Source organism: Geotrypetes seraphini, chromosome 3 (genome assembly GCF_902459505.1).
Source record: "Geotrypetes seraphini chromosome 3, aGeoSer1.1, whole genome shotgun sequence".
Taxonomy (NCBI): Eukaryota; Metazoa; Chordata; class Amphibia; order Gymnophiona; family Dermophiidae; genus Geotrypetes; species Geotrypetes seraphini.
The window spans coordinates 69,379,618-69,394,978 of record NC_047086.1 but is presented as its reverse complement, the minus strand read 5'-3'; the positions used below and the strand labels follow the sequence as shown (position 1 = coordinate 69,394,978).

The 15,361-nt window shown below is 48.1% G+C and overlaps 1 protein-coding gene across 9 annotated transcripts in view; it reads right to left on the bottom strand.

Annotated features, from left to right (window-relative positions):
- The window catches only part of CILK1 (ciliogenesis associated kinase 1), a 208,325-nt gene that overhangs the window by 5,621 nt on the left and 187,343 nt on the right, over positions 1 to 15,361 (bottom strand). For 5 of the 9 annotated variants that reach the window (XM_033938283.1, XM_033938282.1, XM_033938281.1 and 2 more), the window contains one exon: positions 206 to 787. In XM_033938283.1, the coding sequence (XP_033794174.1) occupies positions 633 to 787 (155 nt within the window). In that variant the 3' untranslated portion in view covers positions 206 to 632. Of the gene's footprint in view, positions 1 to 204; positions 788 to 15,361 lie in introns of those variants that run through there. The other 4 variants (XM_033938284.1, XM_033938285.1, XR_004538821.1 and 1 more) reach the window with 3 other exon arrangements.

The following is a 15,361-nucleotide window of genomic DNA, read 5'->3' as shown; positions in this document are numbered from 1 at the left end:
TTGCTTAGTTCTTCGACTTAAAAACTATCTAATCATTATAGTGCTCAACATTTTTTCAACATACAAGCATACATGGAATGATATAATGATACCGTTTACCCTTCATGCGATGATTGGGCTGTGAGGTGGTTTTTCTGGGGTTCGCCCCAGTTTTCCCCTCCTTGATTCTGAGCAAGTTTTGGTGAACTGTGTTACATCATTCAATCAACTTTACTCTTTGAACAGGTCCATAGAGTGATTCTTTCTATCTGATGGAAAGCATTTGAGCATCAGGACCTCAGTCCATTATCTTTATGTACATAAAAACACCTCAATAAACTGTCGATGCAAACTTGTAAAATGATTTTATCTTATCAAACTATTTTAGAAAATGAAATGATTAACAAACCTTGAAAAACATATAGACTGTTTTCATGGAGAAAAACTGCTGGTTCCCCTTCATGATATCAAAATAAGCCTATATGAAAAAGTATGACTGCAATGGAATGAATCCAAAGGAATCCTTCTTCAGGTTTTCTGCCTGATGAAACGAGTGCATTCTTGCATCAAACACACCCACCTATGGGAATGTAACTTCACCCACTGCATCATGAGTAACATACATATTGCATTAAAACAGTGCTTTCTGTAGCTCAGCGGTGGCCCCCATACTTAGAGGCCCAGTCAGTTCTTCCGTGAACAGGTTGGGCAGGTGGTGGTCTAGGCATTAAGCCTGAAGGACTCTTTGAAGATGAGTTAAACATTGGCTGACTCGGATGAGACCTGATAGACTTCAATGAAGAATAGTCTGTCAATAAAAAAAAAAGGAGGTAAGAATTCAGAAGTTAGAGTGTGTGTATTATTTTAAAGACAACCACCTCTCCCACACACCAAAAAAATTACTGTGGGAAAACTAACGCAGATGGCTTTATTGCATCCTGTATTAGACCATTTTTACTGCATTAGGCAAGCCTTAGCGCCTAATACAGCTTAATAAAATCAATTTTTGCAAAAATATAGATTAAAAAGTAGTTTAAAAGGAAAAAAGATGGGATTTGATATACCGTATTTTTCGCTCCATAAGATGCATTTTTTTTCCACCTAAAAGTGGGTGGAAATCTCAGTGCGTCTTATGAAGCGAAGGTACAAATTTTGTTACACTCCCCCCTGTACCATTGTAAAACCCACCCACCTTTTTAAACCCACCCGCTGCCGCCACACTTCCTTTTTAAACTTGCCCGCCCACTGCACCACCTTTTTTTTAACCCCCCCCTTTTAAATCCCCCCAGTCCGTCCGCCCTGGTCCATCCACCTGCCTTCCCTAGTCCATCCGCCTGCCTACTGTCGCCGTTGCTCCTGTTTATCTGGTGGTCCAGTGTGCAGCCGGCTCATTTCCCCAGCAGCGAAACAAATCAGCAGTGTGGCCATCAGAAGCAAGCTTTACGCTCTCTTAGAAACATAGAACATGACGGCAGAAAAGGGCCACGGCCCATTTAGTCTGTCCACACTAATGGCCCACCCCCTAACTACCTCCATGAAGAGATCCCACATGCCAATCCCATCATGTGGGCTCCTCACAGTGGCGAAACAAATCAGCAGCATGGCAGTCAGGAGAAAGCTTTACGCTCTCCTGCTCAGCCCTGCGCTGCTCTCCGAATGGCTGCCGTACGTTCTCACGAGAACCTTCGGCAGCCATTCGGAAAGCAGCGCGGAGCCGAGCAGGAGAGCGTAAAGCTTTCTCCTGACTGCCATGCTGCTGATTAGTTTCGCCACTGTGAGAAGCCCGGAAGAGCGAAGGCTGCAGCAGTAGGCAGGGAGGGAGCGAAGCCAGCTGGAGCTTTAGGAAAAATTTTAAAAGGTATGGGGGGCTTGCCTTGAGCTGGCTGGTTGGCCTGGGGCTGGTTGGCTAGCTTAGGGCTGGCTGGCTGGCCTGGAGCTGGTTGGCTGGCTTGGGGCTGGCTGGTTGGCCTGGAGCTGGTTGGCTGGCCTGGGGCTGGCTGGATGGCCTGGAGCTGGCTGGCTGGCCTGGAGCTGGCTGGCTTGGGGCTGGCTGGCTGGCCTGGAGCTGGCTTGTGTCTGGCTGGCTGGCTGGTTGGCCTGGAGCTGGCTGGCTGGCTTGGGGCTGGCTGGCTGGCTGGCCTGGGACTGGCTGGATGGCCTGGGGCTGGAGGGCTGGGGGCAGGCTGGCTTGGGGCTGCCTACCATTAGACATGCCCTCTACCTTGTCCCGGCCTACCACTAGACCACCAGAGGAGGGACAGGGTACAGGGCACACCATTTGGTTCAGAAATTTTTTTTCTTGGTTTTTCCTTCTCTAGAGGTGGGTGCGTTTTATGGTCAGGTGTGTCTTATGGAGTGAAAAATATTGTACTGCCTTTCTGAGTTTACAATCAAAGCAGTTTACATTTTATATTCAGGTACTTATTTTGGACTGGAGGCAATAGAGAATTATGCGACTTGCCCAGAGTCACAAGGAGCTGCAGTGGGAATCGAACCTGGTACCTTTGGTTCTCAGGTCACTCCACTAACCATTAGGCTGTTCTTCCACTCCAAAACACAAAATATTGACAGATTAGGTTCTTATCTTGGTAATCTGGGTTCTGTTAGGATACATAGGAGTCCTTGAGCAGTTGATTCCCATTTCCTGTGAACTGCAGAAAGATACGCCTTTAAGAACTTGAAAACCCCTCCCCTTCTGCAGTGGAGTACAGCACCCTCCTCAGTTGGTACCAAAGCAATCAAACATAAGAACATGAGAAAAGAGAAGGAAAAGCATGAGGAATTTTCACTGCAAGAAACACATTCTGCTCTGAAACTTAGAAAATAGAACAATGAGCAATAAACATTTAACAAGTAAACAGAGAACAACAAACACTAGCATGAGTAACTCAGATCCAACCTGCTATGAGTAGTTTAGTTTGTTGTCATTTCTAGCCCGCCTTTATCCAAGGCAGATTACAAAATATACATACACAATAAACAATTAAAGTACACACAAGAATTAACAAGACTACTGCAAGCAAGAGCTATGAGATCCTCTCAGGAGAAAACAGAAAGGGAACCCCCCAATACCTGAAACATCTTTTCTAAGACAAACACTGGTATTTATCTTAGAGGTCCTAAGACAAACACTGGTAATGTCCAAGGCAGAAATCAGGCAAATCAAAACAAGTCCACACAGAGGTCAGTATGGACTCCTGTGTATCCTAACAGAACCCAGATTACCAAGATAAGCACCTAATCTGTCATTCTGCTGCGGATACACAGGAATCTATACTTGAACTGACATACCAAAACAATGCCATATGTCTAGGAAGGGACAGATGAGCTTGCCGGCAGCACTGAGGACCCAAGGCAGCATCCTCTCGAGCTGTCACATCCACTCTGTAGATCTTTGTAAAGGTAAGCAGGGTAGTCCAAGTAGCAGCACTGCAGATTTCATCAGGCGAAACAGCCTAAGATTCCACCCAAGAGGTCGCTGCACCTCTTGTGGAATGTGCTGTCAGAGAAATAAGCAGCTGTTTCCTGGCGGAAATGTAGGAAGAGGAGATCGCCCTGTGGATCCATCTAGCAATGGAAGCTTTGGAAGCTGGCCTGCTCTGCCTTGAGTGATTGGTCAGTACAAAAAGATGATCAGAAAACCTGAAGTCATTAGTCCTTTCCAGGCAGAGGGGCAGAGCCCTGTGCACACCCAGTTTGTGCAGAATCTTATCCTGTTTGGCTTAACCCGTAGGCTGAAAGGCAGGCAGTTGAAATTCCTTATTAACATGGAAGGCGGAGACCACCTTCAGAAGAAAGAAAGGAATCATGCACAGAGAAACACACGACTCTGTGAAAACAGAGAAAGGATTCCCTGCAGTAGAAGGCCTCTAATTCCGAGATCCTTCTTGACAAGACCATGGCAACCAAAAACACTTGTCTTGACTCTAAGGTCCAGTAGGGTAGCCTCTGAAAGAGGCTCGTATGGAGCACAGGCCAGGCCCTTCAAAACCACATTGAGATCCCAAGACGGGAACGGTCTGCACAACAGGGGTCTCAACCTGAGAGCCCTCCACCCCCACCACAAAAAACAAGTGACATCTGGGTGAGAAGCCAGAAACTGAAGGCTGTTCTGAGTCCAAAAGCACAAGATATCAGCTTTCTGCACTTTGAGGGACAAAACTGTAAGTCCAGCTTGCAGGAAGGTAAGGATCACTGGTACAGGAGCTCTCTCTGGCTCTACCTGCTCCTTGGCGCACCATAACTAAAAGTCTTCCAGGTCTTCGCATAAGCAGCAACCATCACAGGCCTCTTAGCCCTAACCACAACTTCCGAATAGCCTTTCCAAATCAAGTCTGCACGCTCAAGAGCCATGCTGTAAGTGTTCCAGTTTCTCCATTGGGAACCAGGTCTTGACTGAGAAGCCCTTGATGAACCGGCAGCTTCAGGGGTCTGTCTCTCTATAGATGCACCAAGTCCACGTACCAGATGAAATACATAGAGAAGCAGAGCTGTGAGTCAAGGTTGGACCAGGATGTCCAGCCCTGCACTTTTCCGCTCAACTCTGCAACTGTAGAAGCAGGTTCCTTTTGCATTCTTGGTCATGGCAAACCATGCCCAGTTTGCCCCAAGTCTAAACTATGAGGGAAAATGCCCTCTGAGACAGAGACCACTCTCTGGAATCGAAAGTCTGCCAGTTAGAAAGTCAGCTTGGATGTTTTCTACTCCTGCTAAGTGAGCTGCTGAGAGAGGGCCTACAAGTGAAGTTCAGCACACTGAAACAGCTTACGAACCTCCAAGTGGAGGACAGCACTTCTTGTGCCCCATTTATTAATGTAAGACACCGTGGCAATGTTGTCGGAAAACACACCAACTGCTTTCCCTGTCAGGAAAGACTAACTGCAGCAAGGCCAAACAAATGGCTCTCAATTCCAGACAACTAATGGACCATTTGTTGTCTGATGGGGACTACTTGCCCTTCAGAAGGCAATCGCAGCAAAGGGCCCCCCAATCACTGAGGTTGACACCGGTTGTGAGGGTCACCCATGTGTCAATTTAGAGCAGCATGCCCTTTGTCAAGTTCTCCCCTTGGAGCCACCAATACAGGTTGTGCTTTGCCTCTGCTGTACAGGAGAGCCACATCTGCTGGGATTCACATTGCAGAGACCATATGGACAAAAGAGAGTGCAGGAGAGGATGCATATCAGCTCTCGCCCAGGACACCACTTCCAAGGAGGCTGCCATTGAGCCCAACACCTGCAGATACTGCCAGGCCGTAGGGCTCGGAAGGGCCAAGCGGGAGGATCTGCATGGCTCAGGAAGAAAAACATGGCCCTGCGCTGTGTTGAAGAGGACTCCGAGATACTCCAAACACTGGGTTGGCTGAATATGACTTTTCCAAAAGTTGACTATCTAGCCCAGGTCCTTTAAGAGGCTTATCACTTGCTGGACCACACACTCGTATTCTACCAACGAGGGGGCCCTGATCAGCTAATCGTCCAGGTAAGAATGCACCTGGATTCCCATCCGGTGAACATGGGCCACTACAAACACCATCCTAAAAGTGACGCTGAAGCATGTGAAATCTCAGATTTCTTCTGTGAGCTGGAAAGATGGGGATGTGAAGATACACCTCCGTTAAACCCAGAGAGGCAAGGAATTCTCCTGGAGCCACTGCCGCTATGATGGAGTGGACTATTTCCATGCGAAAGTGGGAAACTTTTAGCGTTTCATTTATAAACTTCAAATCCAAAATGGGCCTCCAATTTTCTGTGACTTTCTTGGGCACTATGAAGTATAAAGAATATCTGCCTGAGTCCAAATCTTCTTTGGGAACTGGTTCTATAGCATGAATGACTAAGAGTCATTAAACTGTCACTCGAACTCTGACCTGCTTCTCTGGCCATCCAGCTGGCGAATTGAGGAATACATTGGGGGAGGGGGAGCAATAAAACTCGATTATGTGCCCCTCCCTGATAATGTACAGCACCCAACGGACATTATCCCATTTATCCCTGAATGCTGACAGCCGACCTTCGATATTAGGATTGGCCTTCCTCCTGGCATTATTGCTGTTTCTTGGAGGCCAAGCCACCATGTGAACTCATGGATTTCTGGTGCCTATGACTACCAAATCTCTGTCTGGACCTCTGAAAGAGCCTCAGAGGAGTAGCTGGAGGAAAATTAGCAAGCCCTCCTGGAGGCATGAAAATTGCTTCTATTGCCTCCGGGATGGATTTAGGGCAGTGATCTGCCACACAGGCCATGAGGTCATCTAGCCCTTTGTCAAACAATATCTGCCCCTTGAAGGATAATCTGCTGAGAGTGGCTATGGAGGCTAAGTCGCCCACCCATTGTCTGATCCAGAGCATCCAACGGGCTGAAATGGAGTAAGCTGAAACCTTACCTAGAACTCTAAATGATGTCATAGAGCATCAGTCACATAACCCACACCCTTCTTAAACATGTGGGGACAGGAATCCTCAAGCTCTGAGGGACTGGTAAGCAGCCTGGTATGGCAGGTGTATGCCACGAAAGAGGCAGCTGCTGCAGCTTTGATCCCCATAGCCAGTGCCTCAAACTCTTTGCAGGACCACATCCACCCTACGGTCCTGTGCATCCTTCAGCATCACTCCACCTTCACTAGGAAGGGAGTTGTGCTTGGTCACTTGCGTCACTGTGGAGTCCACCTTCAGTTGGACAAACAGCTGCTGGAAGTCTGGAGTCCATAGCTTTAGCCACCTTGTGAGCCTTTAGGGTTCTCCCACTGGTCAGTGATCACAGATGTAAGATCTGGGTGAGCAGGAAAAAAATTTGTCTGTTCATTAGTGCCACTCATGATGGAACATTGCGAGGTGGAAGGCTCCTGGGCATCGAGCTTCAGAATAGGCACAGTGTCAGAAATGACATGGGAGACTGAAGCTGACTTGAAAAGGCAACACATGGAGGGATCACTACTCTAATCCACTGCCACACCTGCCTCCTGGACTCCGAAAGGGGTCCCACTTCATCCACCGTCGCAGAAGAGACCTGCGAAAACAAAGGCATATAAATGGTCTTCTAATCATCCCATCCTGCTCTGAAGAGTCACCAACACTGGGAGCCGGTGTGGTATGAGGCAGGGATGCCTGTTTGAGAGAAGGATCCCCCTTAGGCGGAGAAGGCACGCATGTAGGCAACCCAGTGCTTCCTGGCCTTGTTAAATAGGCTTTCAATAAAAGGCTGACAAAATCTGAGAAACTTTGCATATGGGTCCTGAGGATCCTTGTGTACCTCCAGGAATAATGGGAATACTCATGGTGACTTTAGGTGCCTATTTGTCGGAATTAGCCTGGCTGCAGGGAAATGATTTCTTTCTCAGAAATTACTCAGACCACAACCATTGAAGGAAATTTTCTGGCTGCCAGTTGGTTGGATAACAGCCACTGGCTCCCACCCATGATATTTATCACACAGCGACAGAGGGAGAAAATACATAGCTGCCTCCCTGAAACCCCTAGGGTTCTTACTCAGGAGCCACACAGGCTGCGCTCAAGCCTCTGACTGAATCAGCAGGCAAACTTCTCCCAGAGAGATGGACCCTGAGCTCCTGAAGGGACACAAAACAGGCTGGCTCCACAGGTACTCAGAGATTGGCCTGGGAGCAGCAATCCTCCCATGCAGGACTGCGTCCTTTCCTTGGTGGAGTATGCCCAAGCAGCGGACCTCCGAGTACCGAAGCCAAGAAGAACTGTAAAAATTGAGTAGAAAAAAACATCAAAAACAATAGAGAAAAACCAAAGCAGAACAAAACACACCTTCTGAGTTCGCTTGCAGAAGGAATAACTGAGGAGGTTGCAGAAGGGGAGGAGTTTTCAAGTTTTTAAAGGGATATCCTTCTGCAGGTCAAGGGAAATGGGAATCAACAGCTCAAGGATGGACTCCTGTGTATCCACACCAGAAAAAATAATGCAGAGATAGATTTAGCCACCTCTGTGCAGTTCTACTAGGCTTTCTTATGCCAGGTGCTGATGTTCCAGAGGCAGGCATATATGTTTTTATTCTGGACTATGTGGGGGGTGCAAAGGGGGTCAGTGAACCTCTGCAGTGGTTATCTGGTCACTTCCAATACCTTTTGGGCACGTATACCTGTCTTTACATCATGTAACTCACAACGTATAAGTTTCACCTAGGCAGTCTCGTCAAATATTTGATTATCCCTGCAGAACATCTTAGGTCGGCCCACATCCCACCCTAACCATTCCTCCAAACACACCCCTTTCATCTCTGGGCGTACAGCGAGTTTCAGAGGCCTAAAATGTCCCTGGAAGTCCAAAAAGCCGTTTTGATTATCGGCACTTGGACAACCTGTATTTAAGTTTTGATTATGAGCCCCCTAGGGTTCTACACCAAGTGGTTAGCAGAGACCTCTATTATACTGGATTGTGACTTGTAAATACCCCTCTAGTATTTGGGGGAAAAAATGGTGCGTCTCCTGATGTAATGATGGAAGGAGACTCTTTCTGAAAAGAAACTGTTGCAATTGAAAGCAGCACAGGCAGGAGCAAATCCTCTGCCCTTGCTGGTTCCTATTAGAAAATGGCTGCCTAGACCTCCTGCAGCAGTCTTTTGAGGTTGCCAAGGGAAGTCTTGGCAGCTATTTGTATTTGAAGCAGTGCACAGGACAGGAAAGAGGGTCCATTCTTGCCACTAAAAAAGCCACTGGACCACCAGAGCCGCTTTGAAAGAGTAGCACTGGGCAGGAATAAGTGAGGTTTGTTCCTGTCCTTGAAGAGACCACTAGCCTACCAAGGCTTCACTAAGGTAAGCCCAGGGAGGTCCCATAGGGAGTCAGGTAGGAAGGGGGGTATGGGAAAGTAATCGAGAAGGAGGTGGTGAAGAGGTTTGGTTTTGGTGATATTTGAGCAGTCTCTAATCTATGAACACTTTTAATTCACCTTAATTCAGTTGATGACTCTGGCTACTCTGGGACCTTCCCTCTTCCACACTGAAATCAAGGGCCTGGAAAATATTTACAGTATTTTGGCAGATAACAAAAATGGCTTATATAACTTCAATTTGCTTCAATGTACTCATATAAAACCAGTTTCTTTCATTTAACAGTTCTCAAAATGAAAATGAGAATCACTTGTGTCTGGAAAGTGACTCAGCTGTAGGAATCAGTACACTGAAATCAAGAAACAGAATGCTTATTTCATCCAAAAAAAAGCTAAATTACCATTTGAACTTTAAAAGCAAATATGTATGCCTATAATTCACCACATTTTAAGACTACACAGTGAGTTTAAATGACTGTGGTTGCATTCCTTATGTTTTGAAGATAGTTTCTACTTCTGTCATTCTTATGTGCTATTTTTAATTCTGTTTTGGCATGTGCATAGAATACTGCCTTGGTTCACTGGGATCTGTTTATAAAAAAACAATTAAAAACAAGAAAAAGTACATCACAAAAGTGGAGAATAATAACTTTATTTTTGTATACCGCAATACCACAAACAGTTCAGAGCGGTTTACAATGCAAGAGACTGTACATATACAGTACATATGCTTCCAGCACGACCGGGCCGGCGTGGGAGCCCTGCTCCGCCCCCCCGATCCCGCAGGAGGACAAATTCATTAAAAAGACACAGCGCCAGCACCTCCATCTTCCAGCACGACCGGGCCGGCGTGGGAGCCCTGCTCCGCCCCCCCGATGCCGCAGGAGGACAAATTCATTAAAAAAAGACACAGCGCCAGCACCTCCATCTTCCAGCACGACCGGGCCGGCGTGGGAGCCCTGCTCCGCCCCCCCGATCCCGCAGGAGGACAAATTCATTAAAAAGACACAGCGCCAGCACCTCCATCTTCCAGCACGACCGGGCCGGCGTGGGAGCCCTGCTCCGCCCCCCCCGATCCCGCAGGAGGACAAATTCATTAAAAAGACACAGCGCCAGCACCTCCATCTTCCAGCACGACCGGGCCGGCGTGGGAGCCCTGCTCCGCCCCCCCCGATCCCGCAGGAGGACAAATTCATTAAAAAGACACAGCGCCAGCACCTCCATCTTCCAGCACGACCGGGCCGGCGTGGGAGCCCTGCTCCGCCCCCCCGATCCCGCAGGAGGACAAATTCATTAAAAAGACACAGCGCCAGCACCTCCATCTTCCAGCACGACCGGGCCGGCGTGGGAGCCCTGCTCCGCCCCCCCGATGCCGCAGGAGGACAAATTCATTAAAAAAAGACACAGCGCCAGCACCTCCATCTTCCAGCACGACCGGGCCGGCGTGGGAGCCCTGCTCCGCCCCCCCGATCCCGCAGGAGGACAAATTCATTAAAAAGACACAGCGCCAGCACCTCCATCTTCCAGCACGACCGGGCCGGCGTGGGAGCCCTGCTCCGCCCCCCCGATCCCGCAGGAGGACAAATTCATTAAAAAGACACAGCGCCAACGGCGCGCCGCCGTTCGGCGTGCCGACGAAGGCGCACGACAAAGGCGCCTGCGCCTTAGTGAGCGCCTTCGTGGAGCACCTGCGGACCTTGGAACCGGGAACACCAACGCCCCAAAGACCACTCCACAGGACCTCCTGCCGACTTCCAATATAAGGTAAGGAGCGAGAGATCCCCGCTCCTCCCCCTCCTCCCAGCACGAAAAAACCAGCCACTCCCGATCCAGCCGGGACTCTATGGGAGAACCATTCCTTCTACCTAACACTCCGAACCAGACATCAAAAATGAAGCTCTCCATGCATACACACACACTAGCCACCCTTTTGATAATCCTCCTCATTTCTAGATGGAAAGCAGCAGCAAACAACTTACCCACCACAACCACATCCTCCAGTACAACCAACTTCCAACTTCCCAACAGAAGAATACTCACATCAAGAAACTCGAACCACCACGCCAGCACTCAACACTCCATCACTGTTACCTGGAGAAGAAGATCAACACTTCCGAAAACAAAATCTCATCCAACTCCCACAACACTCATATACCCGGAAACAACTTACATTCCCCAGACCGACATGACCTCCCTTACATGTGCCTATGTTAACATCAGAGCACTAGGACCCAAAACAGAAAACATAAAAAATTGGATAAAAACAGAAAAACTTGACTGCCTATTCCTCACTGAAACCTGGTTAACCTCAGACACAGACCCTAGAATAAAAGAAGTATGCCCGCCGGGTTACAAAATAACAGTAACCTGCAGAGAAAAAAAAAGAGGAGGAGGACTAGCAATAACAATCAAGAACTCCCTAACTCTAAACATACTTGAAAAAACATCCACTCCGCAAATGGATTTCCTAGCGTGTCAACTCACAAACCCAACACTAAAAAACTCACTAAACTGCTTACTCTGCTACATAACACCAGGAAACTGGACCACAGTGAGACCTGAATTTGAAAACTTCATCTACCAAAACTCATTAACAGCAGAATATAACCTCATCCTAGGAGACCTAAACCTACACCTAGAAGACACAACCTCCACACCAGCAAATAACTGTCTATCCTTCCTCAATGCCTTATCCTTCCAGATCCTAAACCCACAAACCACCCATGAAAAAGGTCATCAACTGGACATTGCTGCATTCATGTCTCACCAACCATCCAATCCAGCAATCCAAACTCCTAACGGAACATGGTCCCCATCCCTATGGTCAGACCACTACACATACAACTTCAACATCAATTGGACCAAGACCAAACACACACCTCAATCAAAAAAAACCACATATACCACACGCAAACATATCGACCCAACCATTTTTTGGTCAAATGTAGACGAAACTATCCAAGACTGCGACCCAAAAAACTTCATCTCCCACTGGAAAAATGTATCCACCAACATCCTTGATGATCTGGCCCCCCTACAAACCAAAACCAGAACCAGCAGGAAATCAGACCAATGGTTTGATAATGAATTACTCCAACTCAAAAGACAGTGTAGAAGATTAGAAAGAAAATGGAGAAAAAAGAACCAAGATCAAACAAAAACCGACTGGAAAAAAATCAACAAACAATACAAAAATCTACTAAGGGATAAGAGGAAAAGCTACTATACAGCACAGTTACTTACCGTAACAGGTGTTATCCAGGGACAGCAGGCAGATATTCTTGACTGATGGGTGACGGCACCGACGGAGCCCCGGTACGGACACTTTTAGAGTGATTGCACTCTAAGAACTTGGAAAGTTCTAGAGACCGCACCGCGCATGCGCGAGTGCCTTCCCGCCCGACCCCGACGCGCGGTCCCTCAGTTAAGATAAGCCAGCTAAGAAGCCAACCCGGGGAGGTGGGTGGGACGCAAGAATATCTGCCTGCTGTCCCTGGATAACACCTGTTACGGTAAGTAACTGTGCTTTATCCCAGGACAAGCAGGCAGCATATTCTTGACTGATGGGTGACCTCCAAGCTAACAAAAAGAGGGATGGAGGGAAGGTTGGCCATTAGGAAAACAAATTTTGCAAAACAGATTGGCCGAAATGTCCATCCCGTCTGGAGAAAGCATCCAGACAATAATGAGATGTAAAAGTATGGACTGAGGACCACGTAGCAGCTTTGCAGATTTCCTCAATGGGCGTGGAACGGAGGAAAGCTACAGATGCTGCCATAGCTCTAATTCTATGTGCCGTGACAGAACCTTCCAGTGTCAGTCCGGACTGAGCATAGCAGAAGGAAATGCACGCAGCAAGCCAATTAGATAGCGTACGCTTAGAAACAGGACGTCCCAATTTATTCTGATCAAAGGACAGAAAGAGTTGGGGAGATGATCTGTGGGGCTTAGTACGGTCTAAATAGTAAGCTAAAGCCCGCTTACAGTCCAAAGTATGTAGAGCCTGTTCCCCGGAATGGGAGTGAGGTTTAGGGAAAAAAACAGGTAGTACAATAGATTGGTTGAGATGGAACTCAGAAACAACCTTAGGGAGAAACTTTGGATGTGTACGTAGAACCACCTTGTCGTGATGAAAAACAGTGAAAGGTGGATCAGAAACTAGTGCATGGAGCTCACTGACCCTCCTGGCAGAGGTGAGAGCAATAAGAAAAAGTACCTTCCAAGTGAGAAACTTAAAAGAGGTAGTAGCCAAGGGTTCAAATGGAGGCTTCATCAAGGCGGAGAGAACCACGTTCAGATCCCAGATCACCGGAGGTGCTTTGAGAGGTGGTTTCAGATTGAAAAGACCTCGCATGAATCTGGAGACCAGGGGATGAGCTGAAAGGAGTTTCCCCTGGACCGGCTCATGAAAGGCCGTAATGGCACTGAGATGAACTCTGATGGAAGTAGACTTGAGACCAGAAGTAGACAGAGAAAGCAGATAATCCAATAGAGGTTCCACTGCAAGAGACTTGGGGTCATGATGATGTAGGAGACACCAAGAAGAAAACCTCGTCCACTTTTGATGGTAACATTGTAGAGTGGCTGGTTTCCTGGAGGCGTCCAGGATGGAGCGAACAGGTTGAGATAGCAAAAGATCAGTTGAAGTCAGCCCGAGAGATACCAAGCTGTCAGGTGTAGAGACTGCAGGTTGGGATGGAGGAGGGTTTCCTGATCCTGTGTAAGCAGAGATGGAAACAGTGGAAGTAGAAATGGATCCCTGGAACTGAGTTGAAGTAGAAGGGAGAACCAATGTTGTCTGGGCCACCGTGGAGCAATCAGGATCATGGTGGCCCGATCCCTCTTTAGTTTGAACAAGGTCCGAAGCATGAGAGGCAGAGGAGGGAAAGCATAAAGGAACAGATTGGACCAATCCAGAAGAAACGCATCCGCTGCCAGACGGTGAGGAGAGTAAAGTCTGGAGCAGAATTGGGGCAACTGATGATTGTGAGGAGCTGCAAAAAGGTCCACCTGAGGAGTGCCCCATTGTGCAAAGATGGACTGTAGAGTCGATGGGTCGAGAGTCCATTCGTGGGGTTGGAGAACTCTGCTGAGCTTGTCCGCTAAGAAGTTCTGTTCTCCCTGAATATAAATCGCTTTCAGGAATAAGCGGCGTGAGGATGCCCAAGACCAGATTCTCTGGGCTTCCTGGCATAAGAGGCGAGAGCCCGTTCCCCCTTGCTTGTTGATGTAGTACATAGCCACCTGGTTGTCTGTGCAAATTAGAAGGACTTGAGGAAATAGAAGGTGTTGGAAGGCCTTGAGGGCATAGAACATTGCCCTGAGTTCCAGGAAATTGATGTGATGCTTCTTTTCCTGAGGAGTCCAAAGGCCCTGAGTTTGGAACTCGTTCAGATGGGCTCCCCATGCATAAGGGGAGGCGTCGGTGGTGATGACCAGATGATGAGGAGGCAGATGGAACAGAAGGCCCCTGGAGAGATTTGAGGATATCAACCACCATTGCAGAGACTGACGAAGAGACGATGTCACAGATATGTGTCGTGAGGAAGAGTCTGTCGCTTGAGACCACTGGAGCGCCAGGGTCCATTGAGGAGTGCGCAGGTGAAGCCGTGCCAGGGGTGTGACATGAACTGTGGAGGCCATGTGACCCAAGAGAATCATCATCTGCTTTGCAGAAATGGAGTGCTGGGACAGCACCTGCTGACAGAGCGATTGGAGGTTGTGAAGACGGTTGTCCGGCAAGAAGGCTCTCATCTGGACCGTGTCCAGTACCGCTCCAATGAATTGAAGTCTCCGCGTAGGAAGAAGGTGAGACTTGGGTATATTGATTTCGAACCCCAGTAGTTGTAGGAAAAAGATGGTCTGGTTGGTGGCCAGAAGAACAGTCTGAGATGAAATGGCCTTGATTAACCAATCGTCCAGGTAGGGAAAAACCTGAAGGTGGTGGGAGCGCAGAAATGCTGCCACCACTACCAGACATTTTGTGAACACTCTTGGAGAGGAGGCAAGACCGAAGGGGAGCACTCTGTATTGGTAATGACAGTGATTGATCATGAAGCGAAGGTACTGTCTGGAGGCCGGATGAATTGGAATGTGAGTGTAGGCCTCTTTGAGATCGAGAGAGCATAGCCAGTCGTTGTGATCGAGGAGAGGATAAAGCGTAGCTAGAGATAGCATCTTGAATTTTTTCTTTGACCAAACATTTGTTGAGATCTCGCAGATCTAGAATTGGTCTGAGGTCTCCTGTTTTCTTGGGGACTAGAAAATACCGGGAGTAGAATCCTTGCCCTCTTTGGTCCAGAGGAACTTCCTCTATGGCGTTCAGAAGCAGGAGGGACTGAACCTCCTGACAAAGGAGGGCAGATTGAGGAGTGTGCAAAGCAGACTCTTTTGGTAGACTTTGGCCCGGAAGGGTGTGAAAGTTGAGAGAGTAGCCGTGGCGGATGATGTTGAGGACCCACTGGTCCGAAGTGATAACTTCCCACCGGCTGAGAAAGAAAGACAGTCGTCCTCCTATCGGTTGAGGGAGGAGAAGAGATGGTTGAACGCTGGCTATGCCCTCGAGGATCAAGTCAAAAGGGCTGAGT